The sequence below is a fragment of the Indicator indicator genome, chromosome 7 (genome assembly GCF_027791375.1).
Source record: "Indicator indicator isolate 239-I01 chromosome 7, UM_Iind_1.1, whole genome shotgun sequence".
Classification (NCBI taxonomy): Eukaryota; Metazoa; Chordata; class Aves; order Piciformes; family Indicatoridae; genus Indicator; species Indicator indicator.
Window position 1 is genome coordinate 20,159,118 of NC_072016.1, and position 11,923 is coordinate 20,171,040.

The 11,923-nt window shown below is 38.4% G+C and overlaps 1 protein-coding gene across 1 annotated transcript in view; it reads left to right on the forward strand.

The window, feature by feature from the left end:
• ADK (adenosine kinase) overlaps positions 1-11,019 on the forward strand; it is a 268,966-nt gene extending 257,947 nt beyond the window's left edge. Inside the window, exon 10 of the mRNA XM_054382192.1 lies at positions 9,903-11,019. Within this exon, the coding sequence (XP_054238167.1) occupies positions 9,903-10,027 (125 nt within the window). The 3' untranslated portion in view covers positions 10,028-11,019. The remainder of the gene's footprint in view (positions 1-9,902) is intronic.
• Positions 11,020-11,923: the final 904 nt, after the last annotated feature.

Genomic DNA, 11,923 nt, shown 5'->3' on the forward strand with positions numbered 1-11,923 from the left:
CTCCCTGGACAGTCTGTTCCAGTGTTCCACCACCCTCATGGTAAAGAACTTCCTCCTAATGTCCAGCTTAACTCTACTCTTCTCTAATTTAAAATCATTGCCTCTCATCCTATCACTACAGGCCTTTGTAAACAGTCCCTCTCCAGCCTTTTTGTAGACCCCCTTCAGGTACTGGAAGGCCACTATTACGTCTCCCTGGAGCTTCCTCTTCTCCAGGCTGAACAACCCCAGCTCCCTCAACTTGTCCTCAAAGAAGAGGTGCTCCAATCCCCTGATCATTTTCATGGCCCTCCTCTGGACCCACTCCACAAGGTCCATGTCTTTCTTGTCTTGAGGGCACCAGATCTGGACACAGTAGTGCAGGTGAGGTAACGTAAGGTAAAACATTGCTATACTTGCTCTCACTTTTTACGTATCTATTCTAAAGAATCAGTGCATGGAATTAAAAGCCTTCAGAAGTTTCCAATTAGACTGGAGCAGGATCTGATCCTTCTTGCCACGTTTTTCCTGTCAGTGACACTGTCAGTGTTAAGGGACCTTCAGTGCACAGCAAGAGAATTAATATTTTGCAAAATTGGATTTTAAAAGGCCTAATTTATGTCACAATAAATTCAGTGGCATTCTGGACAGGCTTTGTGAGACATAAACATTGAATAGGTTGCATACATTTTAAAAAAACAAACCTACTGTGTTAAAAACAGATTTTCAAAACCAATTATAAAGTTCCAATTTTTGCTGTAATAGCTATGGGACAATTACAAATTGACTTAACGCCTCAAAGCAAATCATCACCATTTAAAATACTTGGTCATGCCTACTATCCCAGTCCTCATAACATTTTATTTTATGTTAATGTGTCATGTGTTAGAAAATCATGTAATGATAAAGAAAATGTTCATGTGGAAGGTTAGAAATTACTTTAATGAGTTATTATTACCTTGCTTGTAGGCTGTTGGTAACATTTTTGTGTTACTTTAATGTATTCTGAGTAGAGACAGAAGCACTAGTCAGATTGGATCATCAAGAACATTCCCCTGGGAATCAGGGTAGGATATAGTCCCCTAAGAAACAATGTGTCATTAAGATGATGGTATATTCACAGGAGATAAAACAAAACAGAGAAATTTTAAAATACATTGAAATATTTTACCCATTTCTCATCTAACAAGGATTTGGTGTGGTGCTGTAGACATTGACACAGTGACCGTAAAGGTATTTCTCAGGCTGTGGCATTAACTAGCAGAATCCTCATTCACTTGCAGCTGTAGGATAGTAACGTGTCCCATAATTTGTTCACTCCCCCATGCTGAAATGGGCTTATACTTGAAGTGACAAGGCTGCTGCAATAAAATAGAAAAGAAAAAAACATGGTCCCTGTTGAAAGCAGTAGTGATAGCAGTGCATGTATGGTTGACACTGATCTCCAGCTCTGCTTAAAGGGACGTAACTGTTACTGGTGATCAGTAAATGATTTGTATCAGTACAGGACTGTAACAGATATTCAAAGAGGTAAAAGATATTAAATACCACTGTATTAAAATGGGAACCATATTAATATGATGCTAGGGTCATCTATTTAGCCCACAAAGGTCAAGAAATTCATAGGCTGTCTAACTGCCCTATTCTCACTGCACAGTGTTGGGTTTTGGCTCTCTTTGAGTGCTGCTGGCTTGATTGTGCAAAAGTATACCTGCAAACAGAACCTTACTGAGAGATGGTTGCTCTGCAAAAACAACTTCACATCTCCTAGTTCTTCTGTATGTGGTTTTCAGCTGTGAAGTTACATTAACATAGCCTTTTTTGTACTTGAATAATATGTTAGAAACCAAGTAGGGGATAGTACATAGTATACCATTTTGTTACGGTTAGAAGTTCATTATTTCTACATTAAACTAGTAAAATTCTCTTCCTCTTATCCCAAGCAGTAGGTGTAGTAATCTGCACCACTAAGGCTCAGAAAATTTCCTCAGGTACTAATAAAAGAAAGCTTATTTCATTCTGCTGTCTCAAAAATGGCTAAGGAGAATTTTAGCTTTTGAGAAACACTTCTAGGAAATTTTCTGAGAAATGTTTTTTGGAAAAACAAAGAGAAATATCGGCCTATAAAGTAGTTTTATTCAGATAGTTAGAGAAGATGCTTCCAGTGAAAATATGTGTTTGGCTTATGAAGTGCCTTGAATGTTCCTTGTAAGCCATGAGATTGAGGGGTTTTTAAGCAATTTTTCCCTTGATCTTGGCTGTAGGAGATAAGCCCAAACCCACTAGATTCTGATCCAAAAGGGAATTTCTCAAAGAAGTTCATTATGTGGTCTTAAAAATTATAAATAGGACCAAGCCACCAGAAGTTATAACTTTGTTATCAGTTTTCTCCATCACATCTTTACTGGAGCGTATCGTAGACTGAAATGATTGTTTCCTTAGGCAGTAAGACATGTTGGGGAGCTTAATAGAGGTGATATGCAGCAGGTTGTAAATAGAGTCCACTGAGGATGATTAACATGGAGGATGTCACTGTATAAAACACTTAAGCCTCTCTTCCAGCTTTGAGCTCTCACCCACCGAAGGGTGGACAGTAGTCAGTCAAGGCTTAGGCCAGCACAGGCCAGCAATAGGAAAACTCCCATCAGTCTCAATAGGCTTCAAATCAGGACTTAAGTTTTCTCTATCCCTTACACAGCCTTCAGGACCAAACCACTACAGACTTAACAACCACCATTCCTACTTGCACAAAGGCATCAAAGAAACAAGAGTGCTGATTTTCCTTAAGGAGAGTCTCTGATGGGCCAAGTATGATGGCACTTTATTTGATGAGCTGCAGTAAGCTGGCCATGTAGATCCAAACAGTGTTAATGATAATTGTAAAGCAATTAAAGTATTCAGCCCCAAGTAACTGATTCCTAATAGAATTACAGGGATGTAGTGAAATGTTATTTCAGTTTTTTAATTTTTTTATTTTTGCAGGAATCTTTAACATTTTCCTCATGTAATGGTTTTTAAAGCATTAGTGTCTGAACTTTTTTGTGTGTGTGTGTATTCAGCACCTCCTCTCCATTCCAGGAAAAGGCTGCTGAACTGAGAACACTCCTTTCACTTACTCATAGTTGTCTATTGAATGCAAAGTTGTATTATTTGCCTATGTCCATAAATGACTCTATCACCTCAGACTAAGGAAGATGTACACCCATCTGAGTGATCGTTACAGAAATTCAGTGCATTCAAAGTGTCTCCATAAATATAAATAAAAAAGAGGGATTGGGACAGGAATACCAATACTATCTGCTTTGCCTGAAAGCAGGCTTGCTTTAGGATTCATGCTGGTGATTAAAAAATAAGAACTTTATGTGAGAGGGTTGCACATAGATGGTGAAATGCATTTAGCACATGACTGTTTTGTAAGTAAATATAGACTTCCAAAACATTTTATTCTTGATCTCATGGTTTTGTCATTCTTTGGAAGTAAAAATATTGACATTTACCAAGCTATTCGTTCCAGCTTTCTGATCTCCTGCGGTTTATTTTTATAACAACCTTATCGATGAGCCTCTTACTCAGCTCTCTAGGTTTAACTGAGTTGAGTCGATTTGTTACCACAGCTTCAAGCAGCTGTTACAGAACAAGTGAGACATCCTAATAAAGCTGTAAACGTGTTTACACAAACATGGTATTGATTTTACTTGGAGAGGGAGAAGCTAGTGCTTAGCGTGGTGTCAGGCAGGATGAATTTAACTGCAGTTTTTCATTGTCATCTGTCATGCTTGTGAAACACTAAGTGAAGCCACAAGAGAATAATTAGAATTGCCAGAAATTTAGCCCCTAAAATCAGTTAGCCACTTGAGATTTTTGTAGTTTAATTAGTTTTTATTAAAACTTTCCTCCAGTGGTATACTCAGGGAGGGTTTTCTAATGCTACTTTCAGTAGGAGTGAAAATTCAAGGTTGCCACTTGTTAGATATACATCTTAAATGACTGTTTTTCTGAAAGGGTCGGTAACCTTTTTTCTCTCACTGGTAATTAGCCTGGCACTACAGTTCTGTAGAAGCACAGAGCCATTTCATTTTAAAAGAGAGGGAAAGACGCTTGTTTGTACATATATACACTTGCAATTAATAACATACATATGCATGTGTGAAATAATTCTTACACTGTATTTTGAGAGAGAAAATGCTAAGGTATGTGAAGGTTGAAAGAAGCACAGTGTATTTGAAGGTGCTTACATTTCATTTGTCTTATATACTGTAAGTCTAATGTGTCAGACCACAGTGCCAAAAATACATGAAAACAGAAGCCAAGTCCCACCCTTAATCGAAATGCTTCCATTTAGAATAGCCAACATTCAGTTTGATAGCAATGGGCACGGCCTCCGGCTTACCACAGTTCTTGGCTGTAATATCCACCATCTGCTGCAAAATTAGAAAAAGAGAAACCTCAGCATGTTGACATACAGTCTTCCAGTGACTATATTGCAGAATCATCTGATGCCAACATCTTTTACAAAATCTAGATTGGCTGGTTGGGTCTTGGCACCAGGGTTGCTAACCACCTGATTCCAACTGACCAGACTTGTGCTTCCACAACGTTAACCTACTCCAACAGTGCTAAAAGACATCCAAAAAAGTCTCAGTCATAATGGCTACAAGGCTTTAAATTGCTAGAGCAACGCTCCTTGAAAACTGCGTCTTCCCCCATGGCTGACCGGAAAGCTAGTAGGATCACATAAAAATAGACGAGCATTCGGGCAACTGTGATAAATGCTGTACATGAACAAGAGTGTGAAAAGGTGCTTGCAACTGTCCCCCATAGTGCAATAACACACATTTTTAAAAGACAGTTGACAAATCAAGCTGTGGAAACTTTAAGTACAAAAAAAAAAGAGGAGGGAGCTGAGCTGTTAGTGATCCTTTCTGTAGCTGGGGCAATTTTGCTGGTGAATGGCCTGGCTAGCATTGGATTCTATGAGATTTTTCGTGGTTCAGCTGGAAAAGGAGGATTGTCTAGGAATATCACATAGCAAAATGTCTTTGAGGGGCTCTGAATCAGGGTCAGATTTTAATTGTTGATAATTAATGCACTTGTTAGTTGCTTTTTTTTCTGCTTTTCTCTCTCACATTTAAAAAAAATAATTTAATTTTGCCTTGGGCATTTTGTAAATGTTGGAAGTGTGAGAGAAACTGGAGAAAGACTAGTAGTGAGGGAGCTGGGTGTTGAAGGCTATAAACGGATTTCCAGCCAGCATTAGTAATTAACAGTCATTAAAATTAATTGTCAAGTGTACAATTTGACATGAAACATTTGGCTTCAGTATGAGCTGTTTTTAAGTGTTGTTAAACCATTACTGAAGCAGACCAGAACTGTTTTAAAATCTCTCTTATTGAAGTCCCACTTTGCTATCCAACTCTGCTAGCACTAGGTGTTCATTTAGAATTACCACTGATAATCTGGAAACAAAACATTCAAAGGAATCACTGATTTCAATGAAATTGTCTCTAAAATGTCTGCTTTGCTGACTACAAGAAAATTAATTTAGTTCTCCTTTAATGATTTTTAAGTGCTACTCAGCTCTTAGAAGTAACAAAGAAAACACCTTTTGTGTCAGTCAGTGGATTGTCTTGCTGTGCCTTTTCAGACTTATATTGACATCCTCAAAGAGATTTGAGCTGGTTTCAGTGAGAGCCTTGGTTTGGGTCTGGTTTTTGAGGCTCAAGCACCACTTCTGGTACTTGGCTTACAGAACTTTTCATTTGGTGGTGAGCACAAAAAGGAAGAAAGGCAACTTGACTTTTCCATCCCTCATTCTGTTTGCAGACCAAACATTTATAAACATTGTCTTTGAGAGTGTGTAGTAAGGAAGCTGGAGATAATAAAGATTAACTCTCAAATATTTCAGGCACACTTTTCAGAGCAAAGTGATTGCAGAGACACTTTACTGAGCAAGAAAGAAATAATTAGGGGCCAAATATAGCTATTGGTATGTTATAAACAGTTGTATCATCTGGGAATGCAAATATATTTTGTACCACTTTAAAGCAGCTTTTGAAGCAAAGTTGTCTTTGCTTTTAGGAAGATGTTCAATAAGTTCCAAAGTTCTTACCATGACAAGGTGGTTACTTGGCCATCTGTGCCTGTGAGGAACAAAAGGCATCCCAGTCTACTCTGAAAGCTTACCAAGATGACTAATTACAGCAAGGTATCCTGCTAGACGTCCTGCAACTGCCAGTTCTCTTACTTAATAAACAACAAGCACTTCGTATGCCAGAGCAGGAGGCAGACAAGTGGAGAAGCCTTGAGTTTGTTTCTTGCCCCTGTGTTCTATGATGAAGAGAATGGTACACAAAGCATGTAACACTACCCACTAGTGCAGAATATCTGCAATGAGAAGATGGTAGACAATATTGCCCAAAGTTGTTTTGGTAGAATATTTGAAGTAAGGTTGGTCTTGTGTAGCCAAAATATACTCCTGCTTTCTGCACTCCGTGACAGTGATAGCCAGGAACTAGTTTAGGCCATGGCAGAAGTTTAAATAGTTTCTGAGCTAGATGAGCATGTGCTGGGGTGATCTAGTTCTCTAATCCCAGGCCTATGATAGAGGATCAGAGTTCAATCCTGCTCTTTCTGTCTGTGAAATTGTAGGAGGAGCATGAAGTAAGTCTGAAGCCATGTTCACTTATCTCCTTGCATTTCCAGTCATAGCACCTTAAAGAGATTACAGCCTTCAACTGCTTATCATCTTCTCTCCACTGCCTGCTCGCTAGTAGAGCTGTTTGAGTACTCACTAACCTACTTCAGTTTAAATCAGCTGGGCTAGCAAAGATCTACTGTTCAACAGCTTACTGTTCAAACTAATTTGGCTCATTTTGACACAGTGTCAGGTTATAGAAGCCACAAAGAAATGGTGAAAAACAGGTGAGGCTGAAACTTCTTCAGCTGGAACTTGAAGATCTGAATCAATGCCTTGATTGTATGTGCACAGTACCTGGAGGAGGCAACTTTGAATTATATTCTGACCATGCTGGTTTTTACTGCATTAATTAAAAAAGAACATTCTACACCTAAGGCAGCCAACCTAATAGAGCACTCTGGTTCTCAGCTCAAGCAACACTGCTTTCCAGTGCTCATTCCCTTGGGGTCTGCTTTGCCTACTGCCTCATCTTAGTATGTGATGTAGTTTTGTGTTTGCAATACGTGTGTTTGTATTGTCATTTGATGTGATATTGTGTCAGATACTTCTATTTCTATTTCATCTATGAAATGCCTACCTTTTTAAGAGAAGCTCAACAGACAGGAATGGTTTGAGGGCAAACTCCTTGCTGCAGTTTCTACATATCTCATCTGTGACAGCTCTACTTAATGTCATTTCTCCACCACTCTGAAATCAGAGAGATCTCTCATCTATATCCCCAATTAGAATAAGGATGCTTTTTTCACCTGATTCGACTTTCACTTGGATCAAAATAAATAAGAAGTAGCTTCACTGAAAACAAAAAATACATACTAGCTCAAAATGCAGTGAACCTGGGAGGTAATGACAGTCTCTGTCTAGTTGGCATTGAAAAATAATCCATGTTTTATGGTCCTTTGTTCCTTGCATTTTCTCATCTTCATGTATGTTTGATGCCTTGATCATAAACAAAGAGCAGAGTTCTTTCGTGTATAAACCCTTCTCTCAATTCTTGCTCTGCAGAAAACCAAGCCTTATATTTGCCTTTGGAGGCCTTCCCAGTCTATCTTTAATACTTACCGAGTCAGAAATGGACTGTCTTAACAGCCTCATTTTACACAGAGTTACAACTTGCTCTGAAGTTTTAACCACCCAGAAGCACACTGGCAAGTTCCTGCCTTCCAGGCAGTTTAAATTCAATTATTAACATTCTTCATGTATCCAAGAAACTTTCTCCTAGGAATGCATGTGAATTTAATGGAGAGCAGACCATTTTCATCTTATTATTCAGAAACGGTCTGATTTTTGCCAGGCATACTGTTTGGATTTGCCAACTGTTACCCAACTATTACAGCTGGACCATCCTGTCACACTCATGTTGTCTGTCATCCCCTGTCTGCCATCAGTGATAGCTTTCACAGCAGTTTCTTCCTACTTGAGATTCTCATCTTTGTATACTGAAAACTCCTGTGTTCTCCACTTGCACTTGTGGGCTTAACTTTTGTTAGTGAAGCAGTCATTCTTTTCCAGATAGTATCAGTCAGTATCTGTGGATTCCAGCTAGCATATAGTTCTCTAGAAAAGTATTGCTATTAGAAACATCCAGGTTCTCTCCTCATTGTCAACTAAAATGCCTACTTTCTAAAGAAAAGCTTTTGATTTATAGATTTAGTAGTTTCAAACTCTTCTCCCATTCAGTGCAGTTCAAATTACACATCAACTAGGCCTCCTTTCACTATCAGTCATGACTGAAAAACCAAGATAGATCTTGGTAATTCATGAAAATGGGCCCTGTTACTCACCAGCATTATCCTTCATTAATCTAACCTTGTTTTTCATGTTTTACAATATTTTCAATCTTCAAGGAGCAGACATTATTGCACAGGATAACGTATTTTTATCATCTTCTAAACGTATGCTCTCATGTGTTACAGAAGGAAATATTTAGAAAAGGAGAGAGGTTAAATGAGTGCATCACAACATAATGTAGAGTTTTTTGTTCCAATAGTAACCAAGCTGAACAAAGAAAGTGTATTTGTAAGCAAGCTAGTAAAACATAGAATCTTCGAATCTAAATTTGTAATGTGTCAGAATTTATTACCTGTGAGCTACATAGTACTTGTGAGAGACATGGTTTCAAGACTAGATTTATACTGTCAAGGCCCAAAGCCTGTCAGAGCATGATGCAGGAACTTGAAATGGTGGATAAAGCTTTGGAAAGAACATGTTTCAGCTTGCTAGAATTCTTACTGTTCTGGGCAAGTCTCGCTTTTCTTCTGTGATTGGATGAAGGAGGATGATATATCCTAAACATTTAAAAACAAAAATAAAAGCAAGCAAAGTATTACCTTCAGAGTGACAGAGTTGAGTTTTAAATTTAAAGGTACTGTTTGCTTTTCACATCTTGAAAACCTCTTTCAAATCTAAAAACGTTTCACCTCTGCCATAAGTTCCATCGTGCTTTCAGCCAAGACAAAAATGTTTCAGAAAGGAGAGACTCAATCCGTAAAATTTCTGTACTTAACTTTTCCAAGTAGATAATTCATTTAACAAGGTGCTCTGGTTTTCAAAACACTCAGCTCCCAGTGATTTCCAGTTTTCCAAGCCATGCCTGCTGGGGCTTTGTGAGTTAACCAAGTGCCCCGGTTCTGAATGGTGCTTGGATCTGCATGCAGTTTGCTGTTTATGTAGGTACCTGACTATGCTCAGAGGTACCCACAGTTTCTGAAATCTTAGATGAAATTTCCCATAATCAGGGCAACAGGTGTCACCTAACTTTCTTCATCAGGTAAAAATTTCTCACCTCCTTTTCATTGTGAACACTTGCAACTGTGAATATAGATAGTATTTCTTTTTTAGGTAATTTATTTTTTCTCTTTCTTTGAGCAAAGCTCACAGAGTGACAGTGACAGTATGAACAGAAGGAACTTAACAGGGAAAACTTTGGTTTTAATATGGTATTTGAGGAATCAGGAGTTCTCTCTGGAAAGGAGGACACTAATAAATATTAGTTTTGATAGTCTTTAATTTATTGAAGCTACCAAATGGAGACTTAAGGTTATAAAAACACCAGCAGCTCTCCAGCTCAGCAGTACTTCAGCACAATGCTAAATTTAAACTAGCCAGGCTCTATGTACGCACAGCTAGGCCAATATTTCAGTGCTTTACCCTGTGACAAGCTGGTAACACTCAAAAAAACTAATTAACCGTTTGCTTCCTTCTCTTTCCCTCCCTTTTTGTTCCATAGGTTTCCTCTCACAGCTCGTCTATGACCGGCCAGTGACCGAGTGCATCCGGGCTGGACATTACGCAGCTAGCGTAATTATCAAGCGTTCAGGTTGCACCTTCCCAGAGAAGCCTGATTTCCACTGATAATGGTGAATTGGAAGGATCAAAAGTAACTCCCAAGTTGCCATGGGATTGCTGCCTATATTTTTCTTCCTTCCCTTTCCTCATCTTTCCTATTGCCTGCATCAACGCTTCTGTACTTCTGTTCATTGCATTCTCAACAAAATACGTATTTCTATGGTGGTTTCCTTCTCATACCACTACAATGTCTCAGTAGTCTTTACTTCTGAAATAGTGCTAAATAAAGCTTTTTCTTTCATCCATCAGGAAAAATTGTTCTATTTACACAGTTTATAAAGAAGTCCAGCGTAAATGCCTCTGCTGATTAACACCATTAAAATACTTCTGTTGAATTACCTAGTTCATATCCAGCTGTGGCCAAATCCTACTCAACTTACGTGAAATCAACAGACCTCACTTTGTCACTTAATGTTATAAACCAGGAATTGTACTTTCTTCATAGTGGAGTCACAGTAGTGTAGGGGGCAGTCTAAATGTGTCAGGGATTTCCTTACGTATTTGAGTGTACAAAATCTGACCTTCACATCCAGCCCAGCTTCCATGAAAATGGATAGCTATTTGGTCAATAATTTAAGGACCTGATCCAAAGCTTGATATCCTGCATTCAGTTGTCTTGTGCTGAAGCAAGCAGCTTTGACACTGACACTATGAGAGAGCAGAGTCTCTGTCAGGTGAGCTAGCAGATAGGTACTCTCAGTGATTTCAGGGCACATGCATGAATTGATGATGAACATTAACATACAGATAAATCCTATCTCCTCCGTGTAAGCTTTCTAGAGGCTGTATTTAATTAAGGTACACATAGTGAAAATGAGGTACAGAAATATTTATGCAGGATATATTACAGGATATGCCAAACGGAATCTCTGAAACGCACATTTTTAAACTTTTAATTTACTTTGGATAATTACGCAATATGGTGGATTTTGTTTGTATTTACAGTATTCAAAGACATGATCTGACACTGCGTTCATTACTTTGCTATGTAATTTGATACTGATAAATAAAAAATTGTCATACAATAACTCCTGGGTTTGTATTAGTACGTGTCCAGCTTTCTTCAACATATTGTGCTGAAATGGGAACAGGAAATGAGTGCTTAACTCGTAGTAAGTGCTAGATTATCAGCATTTTATATATATGGCTTTCAGCGTCCAGGTGTTGAAGGGTGATCTCAGCAGTAAGGAAGGGAAGGAATATGAGTGTGGTGTTTATACCACAGGAGAGATGAAAAATTAATGGCTAAGGTACATCAAAGAATGTTGTCAGTGCAGGCTTTGCGCTGTACCACATAGCATGGAACAAGGGACACACAAAGATGAAATGTTGTTGTTACAGTTTGTGTATTGCAAAGAGTGTGAGGAGAAAACAAAGCTATGGTCCCAGTTCCATTGTTTGGCTCTGTTGTCTTAGAGATAACCTGTGGTGGGATCATTCCAAGTACAAGAAGCTTCAAACCAGCCACTTCTGAAAATCCTCATGAACTCAGTTGTCACAAGCACAGGTCACTTTGGACTTTACATTTCTTGGGTTCTAGTATAGAAGAGAGGGAGAGGAATTAATACACTGTAGTAAAAATGGAACTGCAAACAAAATGGAAAGAGTCTAAGGTGTGCATGGTCTTTAGGCTTTATGGTTTGATTAGAAGAATGTTTTTGTATCTCATGGTTAATTTTTTAATTTTTTAATTTGACGTATTCTTGTGATATATTTTTATCCAAAAAAATGCTGACAAGCTGAAGAAGAATGTTTTGCAGCCCCTGCTTTTAATGCACAGTCACATGTGCCACATCAGGTTTACTGCATGAATTTGCCTGTTTGTAAGGAAAAGCTCAATGATATAGTTGTTAAATTTGATGTTCCCTTTGCTTTGCATCCATGACACTTACCGAATATTCC